Here is a 26,201-nt window from a genome sequence, read left to right as displayed (position 1 = left end):
AGTGGGAACACTTACTTTTGTCTGGTGGTTTGGGAACAACACAGAGGTTTGTATTCCCTATGGACTGAGATCAAAATAATCCTGAAGGATCTGTCTGACTGAGGAGGGAGAAAGGGATCTGGGAATACTTCTAAAAATAGTCACACAAGAAAAATATAAACCAGAGACCAAGACACTAAGGGTGCTTTGACATATCAACACTGAAATGAAGGAACTGCTTTGTGTTTGTTTCTGTGACTTAGTTGTAAATTTTATTGCTATTTCATGCAAATTACCAAAAGATTTCTCCCTACATTTATATCCAAGGTGGATGTAGTGAAGCAAAATCTAGAAGAGTTTGTAGTGTGTTTTTCCTCACCCTCCCTTCTTCAATAATAACAATAAAAAAACTTTGGGGTTTTGATTTTTTATTTTTTTTTTTTAGGAAATAACTTTTCAAGCTGTAGCTGTTTTTATATCTGGAACTGACTTTACATAGCTGTAGAGTTAAACCTCATTTCTCTGGTGACTAGCAAGGGAAGGGGCTGACATCAGTTCTGTGCCCCCCCTTAAATACACTGAGCCCAATCCTGAGTCCCCACACTCTATGCTAAACCACATGTGCTATTGGTGGATAAAATGCTTCCCAACACATGTCCCTGCCTCTGGGCTCCACTCAGATATGAGAACAGCATGCACCACATTCTGCTGCCTCTGTGCTTGCAGTGTTGGTAAATCTGCACGAGCATTATAACTGCTATTTTACCTGTCTTTGAGGCTGAAGTGCTCAGAGACCCTAATTAGTTCATGAGGGGCAAGATTCTTAATGGATTTTGTTGAGCCAAGTGGGACCTTCAACCACACATGGTTATCTTCTGTATAATGCAGGTCAGAGAGTTTCATCAGTACCTTCTGCTTTATTTAACTTTTTGTGATTAAGGCAGAACCTGACTTTGTGGTGTTGTTGTTTTGCATTAATAAATTCCATCAGATGGTAGAGAATTTACTGCTGCTCTTTTTTACTCTCTCTCCCAACTATTTCCCCACACCTAATTATACTGAGCATTGAACACATTGCACCATGTTTGTAGTCTGAATTTATCTAGCTTCAGTTTCAAGCTGTTGGATCTTGTTATGCCTTTGTGTGTAGATTAAAGAACTCTCTGTACTATCAAAAATCATCTCCCCCTAGAGGTACTTACAGGCAGTGATTGTCACCTTTTAACCTTCCCTCTGATCTGCTAAGCTCATAAGTGATCAGAGTTGGTCTAACTCTGTTCTCATTGAAGTGAGAGTTTTATAGGCAACAATGGCAACAGAGTTTGTCTTAATACTGGGTGCTTTGAAGATCTCACCCAGAGTTCATTAATAAGCAAAACCAGAAGTTAGGGCAGAGACTGCTGAAAGGGGACACAACTCGTTGATATCTGGTTGCATCGTAAAGCGAGCGGAGGGGATCTGTGTCCTCTCTAAACACCATCACTTTCCAAAAATGATATCTCCCTGTCTAAGGATAACATGGGAGAACAGCTGAGAAATCTTAATTTGCCTCCTGGTTCTGTCACAACCTCCTTGAGTCACCTTAAACAAATCACTTACAGCTAGATCTGGGAAGGGAGTGTGACACCTGAGCAGTGATTCGTACAGGCCTTTGTATTAGGATCTGGGCCTCTCTGGGGAGTGCAGCAGTGATGAACACTTTAACATGGGATCCAGAATGGTCAGCATGCTAAGTGGGACGGAGATGCTGGGATCTTAAAACTTAGCTCATTTGGAAATTATAGATATACTTTGAGCTTCAGGAGGACATCACCATATGAATCCCTGGGTCCTCTCTAGAAAATTGGCTTCTGTGTCACAGGGCTTCTTCTAAGTCTTAAGTTTCCAAGCTGGAACTGACACCCCAAACCATCCCAAGAGGCTAGAGAGTCGAACGCATTTTTGCTTTTCCTTGCCGACCAAATTAACTTAATTTCTCCTTTTCTGGTATATTTGCAGCCACTGATCACATTGGAAGGGAGCATCACGTTCACATTTTCTGTGGAAGGGATGAACACCATCACCGTTCAGGTCTCAGCAGGAAACACCATTCTTCAGGACACAAAGACCATTGCTGTGTATGGTAAGCTCTTCCCCCTTCATTTCACATACAATTCTCTGTAGTAAAGAGCTAGAGAGCCAGGTTAGCTGTCAGCAATGTGAGGTCCTTATTACAGGATGCTTTGAGTGAGCTTATAAACTCGGTTCTAGAATTATCAGTTCAGCATGACATTTCTGAAGGCCACTGACTGACATTAGTCTAGACTGAGGTGACTGCAGAACACTGATCCTCCTTCTCAGAGCCCTCTGCATCTGCTCTATCAATATTTGGTCATCCTACACGATTGCCAAAATGTTAGGTTGTATTGCAAGGTGGTTTTCCCCCTTCTTGGCCAGCAGAGGCCTCTTAACTCATGCAAAAGCTTCTTAGCTTGAAAGATAAGTCAATGCTGTGTGCTGCAGTTCTGTATAGAAATTTGTACTAATTTGATATTGTATTTGGGCCTCAGAAGCAGTCAGGGCACACAAATATCTAGTGTAGATGAGGCCTAAGAACCACTGGGAATCCCAGTTTTGGCTGTTTATCCTAAGCACATGGTCAAGTGAGCAATGTGGGCATCTCTGTTAACAGCAACAGATTAAGAAGTTTTCCAAGGCTAGTCCTCTCCCCACCTTTATCACTGTCCCCTTTCAGTTAAGATTTCAAGTGTTTGGGTCATGTCTGTGAGAGTACAATCACAGCTTCTTTCACAGAGCTTGCCTGCTTCAGAAGTCAAGTTGAGGTAGCATTTCATTTACATTTCCTTTTCAGTGCTATTTATCCACTGAAGGAAGGACTGATCACGTTTTTCAGTTCTGTGACACTTGAGCAGCGAATCTGAGATTCTCTGAATCTCTCAGTAAATCTCTCAGACACACTGCTGGATTCTCTGACAATTTGTGCATCACCTGCAGATTGATTAAGCAAAACATGAGCTAGCAAGTTTCACTAGGTTCTGCCCACCTGTTTGGCACTAAGGCATTTCAGTCTTTACTCATCACCGTGTCTTTGTATCCGCAGAGCAATTTCAGTCCCTGCGGTTATCATTCTCTCCAAACCTGGATGACTACAATCCAGATATCCCAGAGTGGAGAAGGGACATCAGTAGAGTAGTCAAGAAAGCTCTGGTGGAGGTAAGCAATGTGCATAACCTGTGTTACAGTGGTTCTAATTTCTGCTTTGTGCCTACATTAGGACTAGATCAGATGTTCTCTCAAGGTGTTTCTCAGTTTCTACCAAATATAAAAAGAGCCTAGACTAGTGTTTTAGGCCAGAATCCTAAATTTTAGGTGAAATTATCCCATTCTATAACAATCTGGTGCTCAGAGCCAGCTTTCAGTTTGTTCTTTTTAGTAACAGTGTGAAATATTTCTGAGAAAAGGCCATATAGAAAAAAAATTACTTATATTGACCTATAGCTGTATAAATGTCTTTACTGCTGCATAGCAATTCTTCTTTTACTGATGTTCTTATACAGCAGTGTAAAGTAATGCTATTCTAATGGAATTACAAATATGCTGTAGGAAATTTAGGAGACCAAAACCCCCCAGTTTTTACTACAAAGCACCACAGTAAGTTCTTTATGTCTCTCATATAGCACAAGGTTCATGAGTCAGGATTGGATGCTGTTTTTCCTGTCAACAGTATGGAGAAGCTCTGAAGTTCCTGTGGAACAGAATGTCATAAAAATATTCTTGTGTGGCAGAAGATTTGGATTTCAAACTGAGAGGCTAAGAAAAGTTAGAAACAGCAGCTGGGTTTCTCAGCTCAGCAGAAAAATAGAGAAAGGAACTGCTTGAAACAGGGTTTCTGCTTTTTAAAAATAAAGATACTCAAGATTTCAAAAGGATAGAAGTCTTGTAGATGTTATTAGCAAGCTTATATGTTTATTCATGGTATCATCTGTGCAGAAAGACTGGAAAGACACTGCAGTAAACAGGTGCACACAAACTTGTCTGGATTGTTTCTGATATTTTTTTCTTCAATATTTTCAAAAGACGAGAGGAGAGGAGGAAAGGAAAAAAAATGAACATTTTTCTTGAGCTTGTTCTTCTGACTTATGTCTGTATCAAGTATTCATTTGTCTTCAGGATGAATTTTCAGAATATAAACAACTTGATCAAACAAAAGCCATAAAGAAAAGAATTTTAAAAATATAGTACAAAGGCTACATTCCAGAAGCAAAACAGTGAAAACACAGAGTCTTTTTGTTGTTTGGGGAAAAAAAAAACCAATAAAATTGGATAGCTAATTATCCCTCTTTATATAGCTATATGATTCACCTTAAACAAGCCTTTGTGAGAAGTTCCTGTAAAAAATAAAGATAAAACCAATAGATTTCTACAGCAATTAAGTAAACTGTATAAAAATGAGTTGAATAACTAAATAATTCAATAGGAAATTATAGCTGTGCTATAGAATTTTTATGAACTTTTATTAAAGTATTACATTCTTATTACAGAGTACCACAGACCTGGATAAAAATTCTGCATAAGAAATTATAGTTCTTGACTAAAATCTGATCTTCTCTCTAAGTAGGGATAATTTCATATTATCACAACATAGGATAATTTCTATTACAATCATAATTATTTGCTCACATCAAATGAGTTACTGAGTCCTGTCTCCCACTTTGGATGAAGAAGAAGACAAGAACGAACTGAGTAGATCAGCCAAAAGTTTCCAGACCAAAAAAAAAAAAAAAAAAAATCATTCTCAGCCTCTGAAAATGAAGACTTTCCATTAACTGGTAATACCATGTCTTTTTCTTGATGTCTTAAAACAACCTGTTAGGCAAGCACAAATAATGCAAGCCCCGGCCTCACAGAATACTTGGAAAGAATGAGACCTTTATGTTGTTACAGGTTTTTTTTCTAAATCCATTTTAAAAAACACAACTGCTCCAACTCTTAGCTTCAGAACTACTAGGGAGAAGAATTCATGAGTTTTAGATACAGTTAATGTCTGAGAGGGTTGCAAGTCCTGAATCTCTGTGCTGCATACAGCTGCTGTGGTCTGTCCTTGTATCTGAGGGCACTCTTTTTTTTTTTTTTTTCCCCTTTAAAAGTGATCTACTAAATTCAGAACTTGGAAACTCAAGGTTTAAATCAAAACCTTGAGATTTAAATGCATTTGCTGGATAATCCGCAACACAAAGAGACAATGAAGGAAGATTCAGCAAACTGTTTCTCTTTCTTTTGACTCACAAAACTTCCTGAAGGCCAAGCTAGCTCCTTTTCTGGAGAATAACTCTGCAATCTGGTTGTGTAATGTCATGTAACAGCAGCTGAAACCTGTGACCAGAGATGACCCTCATAGTGATGCCTGTGGGGTAATTTTTTTCTGAATTTGGCTAATTTGCATGGAAGGGAGATTTGAGTTTTGTTTAAAATTTTCAGCCAACAAGACAAAAAATATAAATCTTTAACACCTAAAGAAAGAAATAAATGGTCTTCCATTCACTTGTGGAGTTGACCCAGGATGTGAACTATGAGAATTTGTTTGGCTGTTGGGATTCAAACTTGATTCATTATCTTCTCTCTCTCTGACTCTCCACAAGGCTTTTAAGATGTTTTGGCTAATCATACCTCTAAAGTGCAGTTTTGCCCATATACCTTGCCCTTTAACGTGCAGCTTTTTATCACTGACTAAATGAAGAACCTCAGGGACTAACTTGAGCTAGTCAGATAACTTTAAAATAGCTAATTTTAGACAAAGCAAATGGTATATATGCAAATGTTATTTAGGAGCTCCTTTTAGCATGTCTGATTATCACTGTTGTCTTAGGACCCTGCATATTTTACTGGACGACGTGGTAAAGTAGCTTAGATTAGGAAATGACTAATCCCTAACTTTTTACCTGCATTGGTTTTTAACAAGATTCTCCCTGTTTTACCAGATGTACCCTACATCGCTTGTATAAGTACTGTGATGCCTTAGCAAAGAAGCTTTCAGCATTCAGTGTCATCCCCACTCTTTATCTGTCCATTCTTTGTCTGTGTATCAGGCAACAGGTATTGCAAGCAAGCATATTCTAGTCGCAGTGCTCCCTGGTCTACCCACTTCTGCTGAACTCTTCATTTTGCCATATCAAGATACCACAGGGGAAAATAAAAGAACAGCAGGAGACCTAGAGCAGGTATTGTGTCTATTACTTGGTGTGTGTGTTTATGCATTTGTGTGTGTGTGTGTATATATATGTATATATATATATATATATATGTATGTATGTGGGATTTCCAAGACAAGTTAGAACGAGTAATTGTGGTACAAATGCATCTGATTACTGGAGTCTAAATAATGACTGTGGTACATGCTGCCTTCTCTTTGGGTTTTTTGGTTGGTTGGGTTTTTCTTATTGTTGTTTTTCTCCCAAGCACTGGAAACGGGCTTTGGAGCTGTATTTAGGAGTGGAAACTCCCATTTGGATTCCCTCAGTAATGTTAAGTTGGCATAGATTTTATGATGTCATGTTCTCTCCCTTAATAGTTCCGTTCTACTTCATGGAAGTAGGAAGAAAGCAGGAAGGATTTAGGGGATGATTCCTGCCACCATAAACTGGAGGAGCCTCATAAGGCAAAGTTTATGAGGCTGTCAAAAATCTAGAAAACACCAGAGGACAGAGCTGGGTGGTAGATATGGGCAGATCAGAACTTCATTACTTTAAGGCACAGGGATGGGGTTGGATTATCTGCCTGCCCTCTGCATGATGCTGGCAGTGGGGTTCAGCCGCTATGGATTGTTTTTTCTGTGCAAGGCTGAAGCAGGTTATGACAACTGGAGGACAATATCTCACTGCAGACTCTAAAGGTCCTGCCCACCAGGTGGGCCTAGCATAATTGTGACTAAAAGATAAAACAGTGTGCTGGGCAAAAATTCTGAAATCTCTCTCAGCATATTACCTCAGATTCCAGGCACAAAGATAACTAGCCCTGAATGAAGCACGACTGTACCTCTGCTTTTCCATACAGCATGTCCGTTCGTGGCTCAAGCAGATGTACCCCATGTTGGTATGGGCTATATGAGCATTGGGGTAGAGGGTGTCATCAACTCATAAATATCAGCCTCAGTGCTATGGTGAAACCCTCAGCATTACTGGATGCCTGCTGCTCCACTGGATGGCACAAGGGTTTTAGCATTTCTCTTTGGATTTGTCCCTCAATTTGTGAATGAGTGAAGTCTTCCTATCAGTGCATGTATCAACACTATCTTCCCCTTGTATTCCTATTTTCTAATAGCCTTTTCTGCCTGGCCTGTTTTTGCTGTTGCAATTGTCTCTTGGAGTGGTCTAAAGCCTTGTTAACTTAGCCATGGGCCTCAAACCACTAGGTTACCCATATTCTTAAGCCTTGCTCAGCATCCTTAAATATCATCTTTTTTTGTCAAATTACTTTCCTCTGCAATTTTCACCACCCACATAATAAACAAGAAAGATGAAGATTCAGTGCTCTGCAAACCCTTTCTCCTCTTTCTCCTTCATCACCCTCTCCTTTCCTCCATCACAAATTGGCAAAGAAGCCAGTCCATAAACTTTCAAATTTAAATCTGACCTAGCTCCCCTCCATCACTCAGCACCCTACTGTATTTTGACAATTACTCCCTCACTTTGTCCCTTTCTCTTTTCCCCATGTAAAATGGAGTCTCTGGGCTGTGGAGAAAAGAAGCCCTGGCAATCCTCTCATGACCCTTTTTATGGACAAGAGGAAATGCCATTTTCAGTAAGACACCAGCAGCTTCTCTCTCTGGCATCCTGCAGGGTCTAAACAGTAACCTTTGAAGAGAGAGAAACTATTTGCCATTTGCAGCCAGCTGTTTCTTGTGGAGGAGTATCTCCCCTGCTCCCATCAGGACAATCAGAATGTTTTTCTTAGTAGTCTGTGGGTACTGTATTCCCCTTCCTAGTTACTCTAGTAAAAAAAATGCATTTTTCTTTTAGTGGGAACTGCCTAAGGAAAGTCCCAAAAGGTGTCTCTGCCCTCAGGTCTGAAGCATGTTATGATACTGTTCCTGTTTTGTCATCCATTTGGCCTGTGATCCTTCACTATCCCTTTCCTAAAGTATTTCAGAGACCATTCAACAGCTTCTCCCTGTGCCTGAAGTCACTGGGAATGAGTACTGGGAGCAGATGTTTTTCCTGATGACAGCTTAAGTTGTGTCTTTTCTGGTAGGAACAGAAATCTGTGTTGTGTTCATGAGCAAGCAACAATCTATTCAAAGGCACATATGTGAGTTTGTGTGTTTGCAGGTACACACTCAAAGGAGTTATAGTTCTGGATTATTTTTTTCTAATTTGGAAGAGAAACTTTAAAGTATACAGGAACAAAATGGAAATAGTTTGCACAAATACTGCAATGGAATAAGATTTCTTAAGGAAGCACTTAATTATATAGGTTCTTTTTTTTTTTGTGGTGTCATATCACATGTGGAAGCTACTCTCCAAACCTGAGACTTGTGGTGAGCCTGTCCAGAGACACAGTGACAGATAGTTTCTGTCCATGGAAAACTTGCAGTCCGAATAGATCAGGTAGAAAAGAGTTACAAGAAATAATGTTTCTATTCTGCAAAAGCTTTTGTTTCAGTACCCAAGGGAGGGAAAACCTAATGCATTCTCAAAATCAAAAAGTTGCTGGAACTGAGTGAAATACCACAGAAGGGCACAAAACCCACCATGCACACTGTAGGCACAGATGTAGCAGGAGAATGAAGTGTGCTATAGCCTCCTCCTTCTCTTCCCCTTCTATTAAAGCCTCCAGAAGTCAGCATGTATACTTGTGGTCATATGACACAGATGTGGTGATAACAGCCGTAAATGCACCATATTCACGTGCCAGGTACCAGAGCAGAGGTGTAGGACGCTGTGGTCCTGATGTTCTGCTCATCCAACCTGGGTTTGAAAGGAAGCCATCTAAACCATGCCAGTGCTGCATACTTGCGGTGGGCGGAGGAAGCAAGCAGCCGATTCAATGTGAATGATAGAGCAAGCTTCAACTTTATTGAAAGAGATCACACCTTATATAAGCAGTCTACAATACACTACTTGCAACTCTATTGGATACATTTAAGAAAACTACATTATAATATCTCAGCCATTGGGTACATCTAAAAAGTCACATTATAATACACCAGCCCCTTGTGGCATTTCTGGTATGCATAAACATCTTCCTAGCTGTAAACCTGCTTCTCTCCCAGGGCTGCTTCTCTTCACCCCCCAAGGTCATAATGCGCCCCAACTTATCTCTGTGTTCTCACAACAATCCTCGCTACCACAACTGAGCCCTGGATCTCCATCCTTGTTTACATAACTGTACCCTGGGTTCTTTCCTTTGTTTACCTCAGGTGGCTGGGACCGACTTCTGCAGGGAGCTATGGCCGACCAGCTCCTGCAGGGAGCTATGGCCTTGCTCTCTGCAAGGCGTTCTCCAACACATACTAACTGTTGTTAGCTAGAACAAGCAAGGCTAACAACAGCTGGTGGAGTGGGAGGAAGGGAAGAGTGATAGAAACAGTAGCTGAAGAGGGAATTCAAACTACATCTCCCCGTGTGAGGTTTTGGGGCAACTTGTTTAACTTATCTGTACTTCATCTCCAGAGCTAGGCCATTATTCTGCCATGGGTATCAATGAAGGGTATATGTGGTTTCATGGACTTCTGCATCTACCAGTAAATCTGATACATATCTAATGACCATGGGGGGCTTACTCTCTTGCTGTTTCCCTTTGAGGCAGATTAAGCTGGTCTTCTTTTATCTGGTACATACTCATTTGGCTTTTTAAACATACCTTTGGGTCTCTCTGTCCAGCTGCTCTGTGGTCTTTAGGTACATAATTCCCATTGACTTCAGAGACAGCTACATGTCCGCCGTCCCTTGAAAATCTAGGTCTTAGTTTCCCATTTGTCAGTCTATAATACTACTCTGTGACACATGTCTAAACACAGTACAACCATTCTCAGGTACAGTAATAGTGGGACTGTGGAAGTTGTCCTAGGCCCTGTATCACACTTAACAAATACACATTTCCATGCAGTTTTCCATTAGGGTATTGCATTTGTGTCTCATGCTTTTGTTGAGACTGTGGTTAGATAGTAGATGTCATTTTCTCCTTGAGCTGATGTACCACTCTCATTCAAGTGTCCCAAATTATTATTTTTTGTGTACACACAGCACCAATTATTGTTATATCTGTTTGCAGATTACATTTAGAAATGTGAACTCTGCATTCCTGGTATTTCCCATGGGAGACTAAAGCACCTTTTAAAAAGCTTAACTGCTCTTGACAGCTGAAAAAAATGCTATGTATGAGGCTAGGGAAGTTTTCTCAATGTACAGCATAGGACATTTCCACTCAATACATAAATACAGAATTTCTGAGGACCTCAGATTGCTTGATCCACTCTACATTCTGTAGTCTGTGTTAAACTTATTCTTCACAGCTTCATAAAAATCAAAGGGCCTTTTCATCCTGCAGAATCCAAGTGTTTTGCATATTCAGAAAATCTTGTATTTATGACCAGGATGTTGTGACTTTGTTTTTGTTTTTGTTTTATTTTTAATTGGGTCACTTGGTTCCCCTGCTTCGTTTCACGGTAACCACAGACTACCAACCTGCTTAAAAATGTAGAAATAATTGGCAGTTTTAAAGTGCTGCTGTTTGATTTGCATGTTGTCACTGCAATACCACTAGAATATCCCAGATCTTGCAAAAACAGTCACTCAGAGTTACCATTGGCCACTTGGGCTGGCGTGCAGTTGTTACACCATTTATATGGACAGGCTTGGTGAATGTGATGATGATGACTACAGAATTCAGATCTGCCGCTTCAGAAGCACTGAATTCTTTCTCTTCAGTAATTCTCTAATTAGTAACATTTCAAGTAATTTTAATTTTTATCACGAATCCAATTCAAAATGAATGGGAGGTAGGAAGATATTCTACTTACAGTTCAGTAGAGGGCAGTCATACAAATACACAGATATTATTACTTAATTTATTTCAGTGTATGACTTTTACTCTGTAAGATTATTCTGAAGGATTATCTTTTTATATATGCATTTCACAAATTATCTTCTCTCCACATTGTTTGCTAGTGGGGGCTTTTTGTCAAACACAGCAAATGTGTCAGCTGTTAATCAAATGAGATGTCAGTAGAAGATACAGGAGAATTCAGGTTTCAGCGTTTTCATGCATTTCCCTTTACTTCTCCATTTTCATGCCTTTACCTTGCCTATTCAAATTAACTATAAAAGCAGACTGCAAAAAAGATGTAGGAGCAACTAGTTAATGACATTTGAGGACATTAATCTTTTCCCTGAAAAGAGCTATCGGCAACGTAGCAAGCATGATGGAGTCTTTGGCAAATGGCAACACCAGCTGGTTGGTAGCCAAAGGTGCTCAACATGTTGCAGCTGTGGCCAATATCTGTGTCCAGCCAAAGAGATGGGAAATGACATAGATGACTGAGTATCAAATGGGCAGTGATGAACTGAGGAGATTAAATACCTCTGGCGAATTTAACACTACAGAGAGTGGCATTCAGGAAGCCTGTTTTGAGGGATTTTTTCCTTACAGAGATTTAGTTTTACTTTTGCTTCATTATAGATGATGGAGCCTCTATCATTTTTTAGACTTTTTTTTCATCGACCTTCCTAAGCTTTAGTGTTTTAGCATATTTACTTTCACTACCTTTCTTTCCTCATGTATTTCAGATGTATCCATCACCAAAACATTTTAGCAACAAGATCATGATGGTGAACACTTTCAAATCTTACAGAAGATGGTGCCAATCAGTCCTGGAAATTAAATACCGGGAAGAGGTGTAAATTACCTAGTGTTTACTAAAGAGATTTTTTTTTAACATCTGTACCTTTATATGCAGACCCAATCTTCCACTGGGTCCTTAGGGAAGCTTGGGCCAGTATTTAAGAAGTAAAGGCAGGTGAGGGGAGAATGGAATAATATAAACCAGAAGACCTTGTATCAAGGGTTTTTTTCCTTTTTTTTCCAGCTTTTCTTTATCAGCTGTCTGTGTGCTGTAGAAGAGGCTGTCTATATATCTTGTCTTAATATCTTTGAGTTAACTCCTGCCATGTGGTTATCTCGCCTTCTCATCTTTTTCTCAGTGTATAGATCAGTCCTTGGTTCTCAAGACCCCTTCTGTTCACCTTTGTTCATCTAAAGTGGATCCTGGCTCTAATGTCCAGGTTCTCTCTGGGTTCATATCTGCTGGTCAGTTCTTGTCCCAGAGTTAACCACAGGAATGTCCTGCCTTGTGCTTTCACAGTATCTCTGGATACTAATGGTAGCTTGAATTTAACATCTTTCTTTAAAAGATCTCAAGAAATTCCTGTTGGACCCTGTAAGTCAGTGATTCTGCTCTTCTTGGTGCTAAGGCAAGCAGACCTTCATGTGAAGTAACCAAGGTTATGCAGGGTGACTGGCACAGTTTAAAGTAATGCACATTTGCTCTGACTCCTGATTCACCTGATTCACTTTTTTAGTGCTCGTTCAAGTTGCTTCCTACCAATCAATGTGCATAATTCTTTCCTTAGTTGTTTATTGATTTACTCAATGAATTGAAGTGTAGCACTCATTAGTTGAGATCTTTACACAGTATCTATAAAATTATCTAGATTCCTAGCTAGTACATACAGGCACATTTGAATCACATTCAATTAGTCTAAACCAATTTACACCAGAGGTTTCAGAATTCAATGAAGGTATAGGAAAATGCCCTTCTGAGTACTAATTCTGTTTCTTGGTGCACATGGTTCTTTCACAGTCCTAATTCTGACAAAATGCTAAGAGAAGCCAAATTAATTTTTATTTTGTTCCATTTTTAAATTGGAATCTTTTTTTCCTTCACAAATTGACTGTTATTATTATTCATTATGTGTCCTTTGATGAAAAATGATACATGAAGAATGGTTTCTATTACTGAATTATTTTTGCACATCATGCTTAATTCTGCAAATGAAGCAGATAAAGTCAATGAGGCTCAGTTAAGGACCAAAACTAATTCTGAAAGCTAATTATTTTCACAAGGGAGACTCTTGAAGACTATAAATTAGGAGGTTGCTATTCTAAGTTTTGTCTTCAGTTGAGTTAGTTACATCTCCAGGAGTGAGAGAGAAGCAGGGACAGGCCTGAGTCCAACCTGTTTCCCAGCTGAAGGTCTAGCTGTTCTATTTTTTAAACAAGCCAAAGTACTTTGATGTTGCCTTATCTGCTTTTTTAACAAAAGTGCATCCACAGTACCCCTTGAAACCCAGAAATGAAGGGAGGCACAAGACCCAAAATATTGCCCATTGAAACCTTTTCATTACCTCAGTGACTGAGATCAGCCTTTGTGTGGAGATTTACTTCAAAGACATTTTATTAATGTTGAAAACAGATTATATGAGTCAGAACCACTCCTGGGTTAAAGTCTGATAACCTGTGATCCACTGATCTGGAAATGGACTTGATGGAATAAGAAAATCCAAAAAGCCACGTCTCCAATCTCAAAGTGAGTGTCCTGAGTGATCTGTGGTTCACAGATCCCCTTGGGACCACGTGAGGACCAGAAACATTGTCAGGTCCAACTTTGGAGAGCAATGTCCAGTCCCAGTGTGAATATTGGCCTTTTAGCTGTGTGTAACCTGCTTGTTGACTTCCAATACTGACATTTGTAAACTGTTGTGTATGCTATTTCAGATCATTTTTAGTACAGAAATGCATTTTTCTCCTTCTTTCTATACTGTCTATATGTGTATTTCAAAGAGAATCTGACTTTCCATGTAAAGAGAAATGAAAATATTGTACCAAGCAAGAAAACATTTTAAAAACATGTCTGAATGCATCTGTTCTTCCCTCAGAAGTGTGTGTCAGGAATCTCCAAAGCTGCCTGAGGAAGGCAGATGTCTGAAATCTCACAAGAACCTTTGGTGCTTTTGAAGGTCTCAGGCTGTTATTCATTTTTTTGACTCGTTCAGATTCCGTAAAGACCCTGGCAAAAAAGCTGAACCCAAAAAGCCACTGGGAGAGCATATAATTAATTGAGCCAAGGAAATCTGCTGTATAGTCTGAGGAGTGTGAACAGTTGCTACCTGTTTTGACACTACATATAGTCCTGAAACAGTGATGGCTGAGATACTGATGAGTTTCAGGCAGAAATCATTTTATTCTGAGTTGCCTTTGTACAAGATGGTGTCAATGAAGTCCTAATTCATGATCAGGTAACAATGCAATACAGTAAAATAAGCTTCATTTCTGACTTTCTTTCTGCCTTTCTTCCTTTTTTGTTACTACTTCACTCTTACAGTCTCTCGTCTTCCTATTATTCCTTTTCATCAGCTCGCCAGACAAGAATATTGGCTGAGCTTTCTCTCACACACTCAGCTTGCGTGCTGAGAGGCTGCCACAGCACCTCTCAGCTGTAATGGCCCTTCTGGTGCTGTTGTTTTGCCCTTTTCATTCTGCATTGCGGGAGTCTTCAGGCAGGCCAGGTGAGATCTGTGTTCCTTCATTGTCACTGCTGCCCACAAAGTCTTGGGTCCCTTCTCATGCAGACTTTCTTGAGGTTCTCCTATTCTTCCTTTTCTTGCCCAAATCCTTGATGAAACTATTCTCCCATACTAGATAGCAACATTTGCTAGCTGCATTCTCAGTTATCCATCACATTAAACCTCTTTTTCTGTATAAGTCATCACGTATGGGTTTTTACCTGTACTTTCCTGACCGTTTTGTGCAGCTATCACAATGTGTTAAATGATACAGTGGGGTTGGCTCTTTTCTTCACTTTACTGCCTTGTGGTTGCTTTTTTTCATAGGTTCAGCTGCCTCAACAGCATCAGGATCTCAGAGCACAAAGGAAGATAATTCCTGCAGGGGTATGGAGGAGAGTTGTTAGGTCATATTTGGGACTGGAAATGGCCAGGATGATATTTTTCCCATTATTTCCATGAGCCATTAATGTACAGCATATCGATCTGCATCTGTTGCTCCAGTTTTAGAGATTAAACGCTCTATATAGTCATCAATCTTGGTTATTAATATACTCAGATTCTTAAAGAGGGATATAATTTGCTTCCCAGGCTTTCTTCATGTATTGCACTTCTTTGTGTCACCATCCCTGCTGCTCTGAGCTCAGCAGATGGCTCTTTGTAAGCAGGTGCTGTTTTTTCTTGCTATTGGAAGAAATGTATTTACTGCTTATTCTGGCACCCATTAAAAAATTGTAAACTTTAAAGAGATACATTTAAAAATATAAATAAAATGCCTGTAAGAGTTATTGCCAAATTGATATTGGACCAAAGGCACCTATTCAAGTGATGGGCAGCCAGAAATGAAGTGTATAAGCCAAGAGTATTGAAAGAACCATTAAGAATGTTAAAAAAAAAAAAAAAAAGGGAGATAAATCTCATACTGTGATGAATGATAGCCAAGGAACATCTAATCATATCTGGATAGCATTTACTGAAATAACTCAACCAGACAAAAATGAAGAACATGAAAAAGATGGTGTAAAAATTATTGGAATGTTCTTTTTTTCTGACAATTTTTCATTAATCTTCAAGAAGGAATAAGGATTTATTTAAAACAAATTAAATTAAGTGGTGAGCACTAGAATACAGTTCCTCTTGGTCTTGGTATGGCTATAAAAACACCATGTTCTCAGCAACTGCATATTAAGAGTTATGGGGTGGAGGTGTTTTTTTCCAGTTTTCCAACCACTTCTCCTTAATAAACCGACGTGCAGAACAGCAGCTGTGTCCAACTGGAAAATTGCTCAGTGGTGCAAGAAAATGTGAAATACATGGAACATCTAGCAAATGTACATACAAAAGACACACAACAAACTGTCAACACCATGTCTATAGGCTTCCATTCCTTGATTAATCTATGTGAACTTTTTGCTTTTAATGGCAACATGCCCAGAACTTCTTAGATATAATTGAGTGATACGGAGAAAGTGGCTCTGTGCATATTGTGATGAACTGACTTAAAAAAATGAATGTTTACCAACAGAATGGACTAAAGCTTGACTTCTTCACTGTACAAATGTCAATTTTATTGGATCTTATCTCAGCAAATCATCTTTTCACTTGTGTCCTTTAAGGAGGAATAGCCTGTTTCATGTCTGCTAGAATTCTGTTGTTGTCATCAGAGTTATGGCAACATAATCTAGTGATCTAAAAGCTCTGTGGAATGTCTCTCCCATGAATGAGAAAATAAAAAAGCACGTCTCTCTCTGTGTAACCCTAAGAATAGGTGGAACATACGTTTTGTTTAAGTCACACACTGTAGTCAGTAAATACTTTCAGATTCGAGCTGGTCTGGTATATACTTAAGGATTAAGTATGTACTAAGGATTAGGGAGCAGCTGGCTTGAAACTCAGAGCTGGATCAAATGAAATTTCGTTTTAGGACTTGTAATTTAACTGCAAGCTGGGGTAAGGATTTAAACTATTCATTTTGATTCAGGTATATCACATGTTATGAACATGCTCCAAGATCATGGAGCTGGCCACTTAATGAGCAAAAAGTTGTCATGAGCAAATGAGTGTTAACAATTGAAATGCTTCTCTTTGCTTGAATACTAAACAGAGTTCACTGATGTGCTGTTGCTGGCTGGTCCTGCAGACACTTACACATGTGGGTGTAATGTTCCTTTGGGGCTCAATTCCTTTTTTGCTGCTGGGCCACTGCTACAGAGATGTAACAGGGCACCTTGTTACTATCAGTCATTGCTCACCATACACACACACGTGGGACATAGTACTGGCAGATGTGTTCAGCTTTCAGAAACTCTCTCTATGTAAGGGGATGGGAAATTATGCTCGTCAAGTCTGGTGCTTCTGCAAAATCTTTGCTTTGCATGCAGCTCCATTTCCTACCCACCTATTGACAACCTAAATCAATGATCAAGAAATTAATTTCTTATTTTCTCCTTTTTTTCCAGATTTCAGAAACACTGATCCAGAAACTGAACCAAAACCTGGTCCATTTTGAGTTGAAGCCAGGGGTTCGAATCCTTGTCCATGCTGCCCATTTAACAGCAGGTCAGTATCCTCTTTCTGTATACACCCTCTCTGTTGCTGTGTAGCACAGCAAGCAATATGTTCCTTGATGGTAGTAGGGTGCTATCAGCTGTATTTTAAACATTTTTTATGTCACAATAACAATTCAGTGTACAGACAGACATTAAAATGCCTGCTCCACCTCCCCTTTCTTTTTCATGTCAAAAAGATATAGTGGCTTTTGCACTTGCAGCTAAACCTTTTGTTTACTTATGTGCAAGAATTTGCTGTGGTTGGAAATGCAGTATAAGTAGCAAGTAGAAACCTGTACTTCTTGGTTGTTTCTGAAATACTCAACAGCTAAGCAGCACCACGGCATGTTTGGCCTGGATCACACAGTGCAAAGGTTACCAGTTAGCCTTGGATATATCAGGTATTCTAGATTCAACAAACATTCAAAGCAACTGAGCAAAGTGCAGAAGTTGTCCAGCAGTCTGAAAGACTAGAATCAATTTACATATGCACAAACATAAGATTAGGCAGTTCGGACTTCAACTAATGCTATCTCAAAATGAGTCATCTCCAAAGTCCTGATATTTAATTACATGCATCTCTGTCTATTCTGTATGCTAAACCCCTATTTCACAGCAAAGGTCCTATTTAACTATTACAAGAGATAGGACAAACAAATGCGTGCTCAGGATTCTTAGGAATTCCTTTTCTCCAGGAGCTGCCAATAACTTTGATCAGTCGGTATCAGCTTCTTTTACTAACTTGCAAACTAAAAGTCTCAGTTCATTTGCATCAGCACACTGCCTTCCGAGAAGCTTTTTATGGTATGAACAGGTCTGCCCAAGCTGGTGTCAATCCATGTGCTGCCTTGTCTATAAAGGGAAGAAAAAAGAGACTCTTAACAAAAGGTGTAATGAGACTGCATTTAAGTCCCCCCAGAAGACAGCCTTGGTATTTGCAATATGTCTTTTTCCTAAGCAGAACTTGCTAATATCTGCCCTGGGAATATTGCTGCATGTTTCTTCTTTCCATTAGCTGTGGAACAGATGATCAAATGGTTACTTTTAGACATGTTAGAACCAAAAGAATAAAAAAGCAGAGATGCAGCACAGCTGAGTAATCTCTAAAGAAAAAAAACAAACCACACAACAGCTTGAGAAGTCAGTGTGTTTGATTTTTTTTCTTCTGTAAATTGTAAAAAAAAAAAATGTAACAGACATACGACACAAAATAATTGCGTGACTTTACATTTAAGATTTAAATTCATTTTAGATTTAAATTCACATATACATTTTACACAACAGTTGTTATCAGAGAAGCAATCCTTGACTGGAATTTTCAACTATGACCAGTTTTACTATATTACTTTCAGAATCTGTTCAGTGCCTATCTCTTAAAAGAAGTGTTTCTGAAAGCATCTGAATGTGAGCTTCAAATGTGTAGTTACCTGCAATTGCTCATCATTTTTGAAATTTGGGCATTTACTCTGCCAATGCACATGGCTGTTTTCCATTTTGGTCAATGTTCATTAAAGTCAGGATCAAATCCCAAATGAACATTTAGACATGACTGCTCTCACCCTGAATATCCTGTAGGCCTTTTCTAAAAACCTGTAATTAGAAAGAATCATATTTGATGTTCCTGGGAAAGCCTCATCATTACCTCTTCCTACTGAAGGGACATTCCTGATTTCATGTAGTGAAAACAGGTGACATTTAAAATCATATATCCAGGTCTGCCTTTAATACAAGATAAATTTGGATGCAAGTTTTGTGCCGTATAGGAGCCTTCTGCAGCTTCTTGGAGAGGAGTTCTGGGCATCTCTGCATGAGGGAGGCCATAGGGTCCCCAGCTGCACCATCCATGCTCAGAGCTGGCTAAAAGCTGGGTCGCTCCAGTCCTGAAGCCATAGTTAGTGGAAGTACTGTAGCACTTTTCTGGGCTAGTAAACCTTGTCTGCTGCCCTGAAGAAACCAGAAGGCAGGGTCATCAGTGTGGCATACTGCCATGCTAAATAACAGTATGGCCTCCAGGCACATGCTGAAGATTGTGAAAGAGGAACAACATTGTCAAAGATGCACACAGGTACAAAGGGGGGTTTGCATAAGGTCTGTGTCCTCTGCCTAGACAAGGGATCCTAGAAGGCTGACAGCACAGTCAGAATTTTAAAAATTCCACTATTACTAAAGACAACAAGCAAGTCAGCAAACAAAGTATTAGTCACAGGCAGTGCAGAATACTGAGGACGTCCTTAGAGTGAAGGCAGAAAAGACATTTCAGAGAATAAAAGCAGAGAGCTGGGAAGTGAAGACAGGCAAGAATTAAATCCAAGTTTGCTGCTGGCTTACTACATGGTCTTTAAAAAGCTGCTTGCTTTCTCAGTGAAACAGGGATATTTATCTAGTTCCCAGAATAATAAAGTAACATTCTTGTAAACATCTAAGATGCAGAATGCTTTGCAAATGCAGATTTTTTCAGAAATAAGTAATGTCAGGCTGAGCCTGTATTTGAAGAGTATCCTATGAGATCATCAGTCTTGAATTCCAGATGTTTTGGTTTTTTAATGGATTCTGGAGCATAAGTCAGAGGGCTTACAGGTATTTGTGCCTTCTTCCTGTGGCAGTCAGTGAGTGTCCAAGTGGTTATAAGCTGAGTTCCATGCTAGCCTATGCCGTACTGGCTCAGGGTGAAGCAGAGGGTGCTCGGCTGAGACATGCTATGTAAATATATGATCTTTGTGCTCACTGAAAATGCATATTTTTATTTGTATTTACACACACACCAGGAATGAGTATTTTTTGTCCATAATAGATGCAAACACTCATTTTTCCTGCAAGGTAGGCTTTGGTTGTACTTCTCTTTGAAGCAGCTGGTGAGATGTGAGTGATTGCTGTAACTGGCTTCACAGTTTCCTATAGGAACATTACAGGATTTTGTCTCTTGCAGAAATACGACTCAGTAAGAATGCAAAATGAGCCTGGACTGGCATACTAGATATTAAAAAGCCCAGAGAGCAGCCACTGTGAGGTCTTTGAGGGAATATGGCTCCTTATCAGGCTGCAGAGGTCATGACTCAGCACTCTGTTTAAATAAAAGGCCCAATTTCATTACATCAAAACTTGGGAATAGTTTAGAATTTTACAAAATGCCAAAAGAGAGAATTACTTCAGTGCTGAAAGCTATTGTTTTGGTTGTCAAAGAAGAAGAATTGTCCATTTGAAATCCACATTTTTATGAAAAATTAAATAAATAAAAAAACAGGGAAACCTGGAACACAAGCCAGCACCAGAAGCAGTCCCTAGCAAACACAGTCCAGGGGGATGCACATGGCCCAGAGGTGCTGCTCTGGTCTGTGGTGTCCCTTCTTTCCCAGCTTTTTCACTATGACTCTGTGTTGGACTCCAGGCAGCTATGAGCTATAGTTGACTGGACCACAAAGCTGTGCGTGTGTTTTTGTAAGTGCACACATATGTATACATATGCCTACATTTATGTTCCCATGTCTCAGTGCACATGTATGTTTCTCTGTGTGTGCCTGATCATGCACAGCAGCAATTTCTGGAGCAGAAGAGCTGCAGGGAACAAAAGTGCAGGTATATCTAAACCAGCTTGGAGTGGATGTTCAAGTAGAACCTGTAGAAATGAGCCTCAGTGTGTGCGTGTGTGTTGTATGTGATGATGTGCATTCCCTGGAGCACAGAAGAATGACAGGCGTGGCCTCAGCACATTTCACACCTCTGTGTTCTTTGTTCAGACCACACTGGACGATGGATTAATTTATGGCAATTATGGACAACAGGTTGCAATCCATTCATCATGTTATTCTTCCTCTCATGAAAGAAAAAACAACCAGTGGCCCCAACCCAACAAACAACCTCAACTCTAAGGCAAAGTAAAATATACCACTATTCCTCACAAAGAAGCTAAACAGCTGTTTATCAGCAGAGTCTCAGAGCAGCATTATAACAACAACACTGAGTGCTGCTGAGCCTGAATTGGTGGGAGAGCCACTTTGTCATCCCACAGAACTGCAGAGACTCACAAAATACAGACACAAAGGGGACAGAGTGGAGATGTGTGAGGAACACATAGTAATGAATCGTTTCACCCCGGTACCTTACCTTCCTGAGGACAGCCTGCTTGGTGTGGGAAAAAGTTTTTTCATTTCTCTTTATTAATTTTGACTTTATCAGGCTGGCTGTGACAACTGAAAACGTGTGTGTATGTGATGTGTGTGCCTGAGTGAGCATTTGCTTGTGCGTGCATGTTTTCTTGCGTCTTCTGGCTTTAGTTGAGGCTGAGTCTATTCAGTGCATGTGGAGGAGAGGCAAGGGAAAAGGATGTGTATGACAGTGGCTCAAGTTAACTTTCACTGCCTTGCAGAGGAAGGCACTACGTGTTCTGTGTGTAATGCCAGATAGAGACCGTCAGTGAGGATATAACTGGGGTGTGTGTTAGCTCTGTATAATGGCACAGCTATAGCTGCATGTCTGTCTAGTGTGTTTTATTAGTGTCTGCATGAACAACTAAGACTACTGGACCTATGTGTGTCTCTTTTTTGCATGCTAGATGCTCTTCTGTTTGTGTGTGTGCATATGAGTTATGGAAACTCTGTTTAATACAATTTACTTTGTATTTCTGGGAAGGCCATGCTTCTCTCTGTTTTGTGTGGCCTTATTTTGCAAGGCACTATGAAAAGGTGGTAAGCAAAACTTTGAGAAGAAGCACAGAGAGACTTTTTGTTTGATTAGAGTTGGTACTGATGTGGGGTTTTTTTCTTGAACCTGTGTACTCTCTTGCATGAAAGGTGTGGGAGAGAGAGCAGGGCACCAGGCAAGAGCAGAATATGTTAGTAGTATAGGAAAGGGGTAAAGGAGGAAACTGCGAATGTCAGAGGTGTGAGAAGAGCATGCCGTGATAAGGCATGGATGCTGAGGCAGTGTCTGTGAAGGGCACTGCACTTCTGGTCAAGAAGTAACAGGACTGCACAGAGAACAATACATTTGGTGAGCATCATTGCTACAGTAAAATTGAGTACCCAGTTGCTACTTATTCACAATGTATTGTGAGCTACCCAAACTAGCTTTAAGCAAAATAGAAAGTCAACATGACAAGTTAGCCCATGGTAGCTCCGGGATCGTCCAGAAAATGCCAGTTTTGGTATCCAAATAACCTCATTTGCAACTACCTTAAGTAACTGTCTACAATATGAGACAGTATGTTTCAGGCAGTCCTCTAACAGGCCAGAGAAGAGAGGCCTCTAAGGAGAAGGCTATGGGACTTCACATCAAGGGGTAGGTTGAGCACCACTAGTGGTCTGAACTGAGATTTCTTCCCAGGCGGGTTAAGAAAGGGAGAGAAGCCCTGGAGACATGTGGACAGATGAGGCCTGCAATAAGGGGAGAATGAACTATGTTTCTGGAGGGAGCAACTTCCACTCCAGGCTGGGGGTGCCTCTAACCTTCTCCCCGTCTCTTGCAGCTCCTCTGGTGGACCTCACTCCCAGTCACAGTGGTTCAGCTATGCTCATGCTCCTCTCTGTCGTTTTTGTGGGACTAGCTGTGTTTGTAATCTACAAATTCAAAAGGTATGACCCTCCCTGAGCCATTTCCTTCTCCCCATTGCTGCCTTACACTGAGGTATTTGGGTTGTGTTTTGCTGGGTTTTCTTTTTTGCAGTGATTTGTTTCTTGGTTTGTAAAAGCTGATACTACATCATCTTCCAGAGTACCCCACAATGATGGTTTCTGTTAATGTTTTAGGAAGATTCCTGGCCTTAATATATATGCACAGATGCAGAATGAAAAAGATCAAGAGATGGTCAGTCCAGTCAGTCAGAGGGAAAGCATACCTAATGTCCCTCAAAGTGAGCTGATGAGCCCTGAGCAACTAGTAGATGAGAAGTTGGAAGTCCAGCCCATAGGTAAATAACTTGCAGCATCCCGCAGCTGGTCAGACTCTGACATAATTGGCTAACCCTTTTCTCAGCCTCCCCCCTCCCCATATTCCTGCATACTCCTCCTCCCATCCTCTTCTGCTGCAGCATTAGTTTTGCTACAGGAAACCTTGCTAACTCTTCGCTCTCCCTCACTGCCATGTGATGAAAGGGAGGGGAACAACTTTAGGCTTTTTCTCTCTTCTAGTTGCTCTTTGTAGATCCCCTCCCCTTCTCAAAAATCCCACCGGCACTTAACTTGCGCTATGAGGCAATTTAATTTATTTTGCTGGGGCTGATGTAGTTGCGGGGCTAAACCCCACATCCAGGAGAACTCTCACCAGGAACATGGATGTGAGCAGGTGATTTGGTAAGTCAGATCTAAAAGCTAAAATATTCATTGATGTTTTGACTGCTGTGGCCTTTGTGCTGTGCCAGACCTTGTTGACAGCACCAATGCTAGGCCAGCTGATTCCCAGGGAAATCAAGCAAAACCTGGGATCTCAGCATTGGACAACTGGGTGGGTTTGCCCTCAGGCTGATTTCTCCCACAGGCCTCTGTAGTTGAAAATTTGCAAAGCAGTCTTTCATAGGACCTAAAGTGAATAGACTTTAAGTGGGCGTACTGGGATCAGTCACACATTTGCTCGTGCTTATAGGTTTTCTGTTACCCTGACTACAGTAAAAGTGTTGGGACAGAGCAGGGAGGTTTCAGCCTGGAGACATGTTCTGCTAAAGCCAGCATTGCTTGGGCATTGCTCGGGCATTGCTCAGCTTCACTTGTGAGGTCACAATTCTGCAGGCCCAGACCAGAGGTACAGTACAGGACCCCTGCGAATAAGGGCATGGACCTATTTTAGAGGAATTAAAGTTTATAGCTGTTTTGACTTAAACAGGAGTGAAACATATAACTGAGATCCCTTATTTGCACAGTTTCCTAAGCTTAACCAAACCTTAGATCCCACCTGAGGGTGTCCCTAAAATGTATGGGAGTTTGCTAAAGCACGCTTGGAGTCATAGCTGCGGCAGAGAGGGAGCAAGGGGAAGGGCAATTAAAGGAGGGAATGTGATGTGCTAAGATTGTGGCCTGTGAAACAACATGGGAGGAAAAAGAAGAAAGTCTCTTGATGAAACTGATGTCTAAGCTGGAAGCCCCACTGCAATCAATGCTGATCTCTCCTCACCTGTTCACTAAAGAGAGCTCTGGTAGCTATTAAAAGCTTTTAAGCAGCTATTCATCAGCAGACCTGGACATCCCTGCTTAGCAGAACACAGGATGGAGTGAGGGGACCAACCTTCCCATGTGGTGTTCCCCATACAGAGCAACCCCAGGCCACAGTCCAGAACCCAAGGAAAGGAAATGCAACCAAGGTAGTCTGGACAGAGGACTTCCAAAAGGCTTGTGGATCACCAAGAGGTTTCAAGCCAAGACCCGGAGCGGTGGGTCCTAAACTTTAACAATTCTTTTTTTCTTTTTTTTTTTTTTTTTTTTTTTTTTTTTTTTTTACCCCAGAAGCCTCCAAGGCAAAATTGCTGTAAGATGCTAAGGGAGAAACACCCAATTTCAGGTCAGAAACTCTCTTCCTAGAGTTATATGGGCTTTGAGCTTCCACTTTCTAAAAGAATGTAATGTCCGTGATTCATGCTGTTCCAGGGATAGGGAACACATTTTCACAGGTCACTTTGAAGTGGAAAGAGTCAGTCTCCTGATATCTCTATTCAGTGTACCTTCAAAACTGTTCTTGCTGGTGTTGGTAACTAAACCCGGGAAGCCTCTAGGATAACAGCAGTCAAAAGCTAATTTTGGGTGTAGGTTTTCATTTGGTGCAACTATAGCATTTCTGGCTTTGTACAATAGCCACCATTTTGTGTGCTTCTCAGCTGTGCTCCTGGACACTGTATTAAACCAGAAATTGGTCTTTTATAACTCTTTGGTTTGCACCTGTAACTACACTAGTGAGCACAAAAGGTAAATGTGTGGAATACATAGACTCAATTCTCTATCAAAATGAATCAGTCCAACACACTTCCTAAGAGTGTTTTTCTATCCTGTCAGTGAGATGAATGAGGAAACTGAATCAGCGCTCATTGACAAAATGAAAAGGTCTGGACCTAGGTGTGAACAGAATAGAAAGTGCAAAGGCTCTCCACTCTTCGGTATAACCACCTCGTCTGTTACTGGAAATCAGCAATTTCTTTTTTAATGAGTTTGCTTTCTTTTGGGAAAACAAAGCAAGACTGTAATTGGGTGTTTCTCTTTTGTATGCTTGTTCAGAAGTCAGGCTTTTTAAACCCCTTTGACTAACAATCAGGGATCCTTCCTTGGAGGAATCCGAATGAATGTCCCTGGATCATTTAATTTTCTTTCCTAACTCTGGAAGCAAAAAAACACAGTTCCAATTTTCTGGATATGCGTGGTTTAGGCTCTTCTTTTGCAAATGCAAAGCTTAAGGTTATTTATGAAATCTCCAACACCTTATCATTGCAAATGAGTTACACATTTCCTCTGAAGACCTCAGTCCCACCTTCCCTCTACCCCTCTGCTCTGGCCTCTCCCTTTTCTGTTCAACATGGGTGAATCATCTTTATTAGCAAAAGAACAGGACATCACCTTCAGTGTTTTGAATGACAAGAAAACATTCTGGGAAGAACATGTCAGTCTGGAACAATTGAATCCCAAAGGCCAACAGGGTGATACCTTCAAACATCTTCCTTGGCTAAATGCACTTGTTATTTACTGACTCTTACATTTTTCTTTCTTTGCCACAGGAAGTATTTCCACAGCTGCTGAGCCCCAGAGCACAAAAGAAATCCCTACCTATGTAAATGGTTGAATTGAGGACACCGATATATGTCTATATCTAAAAAAAGAGGAGAGCTTACTGCATTTGGACTTTTTAATTCTTCAGATGACAAAGGGTTTTTAGCTTTAAGCCTGTGCATGTGGACATTATACTGAGACCATAGTGGAACTGCATTGTACAGGTGTTCAATTTTAGTGGGGGGTGGGGGGAGAGGAACTGGTACCACTATTCACTTCTACAGCCCTTCCCCTCATCCCTCCACTCTCTTTTTTCTGATCTGTCACTAATTTGTAGAAAACTCATAATGATATAGGCCAAGAATATGCATGGGGGTCTCTTCTTTAGGGAGAGGTGTGGGCTGGGATGTGGGGGGAGAAGGGCTGGGGCTGTCTCTTAT

The 26,201-nt window shown here is 40.5% G+C and overlaps 1 protein-coding gene across 1 annotated transcript in view; it reads left to right on the top strand.

The window, feature by feature from the left end:
* The window catches only part of LOC113481689 (VPS10 domain-containing receptor SorCS1-like), a 181,089-nt gene that overhangs the window by 147,399 nt on the left and 7,489 nt on the right, over positions 1-26,201 (top strand). Inside the window, exons 22-26 of the mRNA XM_026851517.1 lie at positions 1,978-2,101; positions 3,080-3,192; positions 16,997-17,096; positions 22,548-22,653; positions 22,828-22,988. Of these exons, the coding sequence (XP_026707318.1) occupies positions 1,978-2,101; positions 3,080-3,192; positions 16,997-17,096; positions 22,548-22,653; positions 22,828-22,988 (604 nt within the window). The remainder of the gene's footprint in view (positions 1-1,977; positions 2,102-3,079; positions 3,193-16,996; positions 17,097-22,547; positions 22,654-22,827; positions 22,989-26,201) is intronic.

This window comes from Athene cunicularia, assembly GCF_003259725.1.
Source record: "Athene cunicularia isolate RWA chromosome 6 unlocalized genomic scaffold, athCun1 chr6_part1, whole genome shotgun sequence".
Taxonomy (NCBI): domain Eukaryota; kingdom Metazoa; phylum Chordata; class Aves; order Strigiformes; family Strigidae; genus Athene; species Athene cunicularia.
Note: the sequence above shows the minus strand (reverse complement) of the source record. Positions and strands in the feature narration are given on the sequence as shown.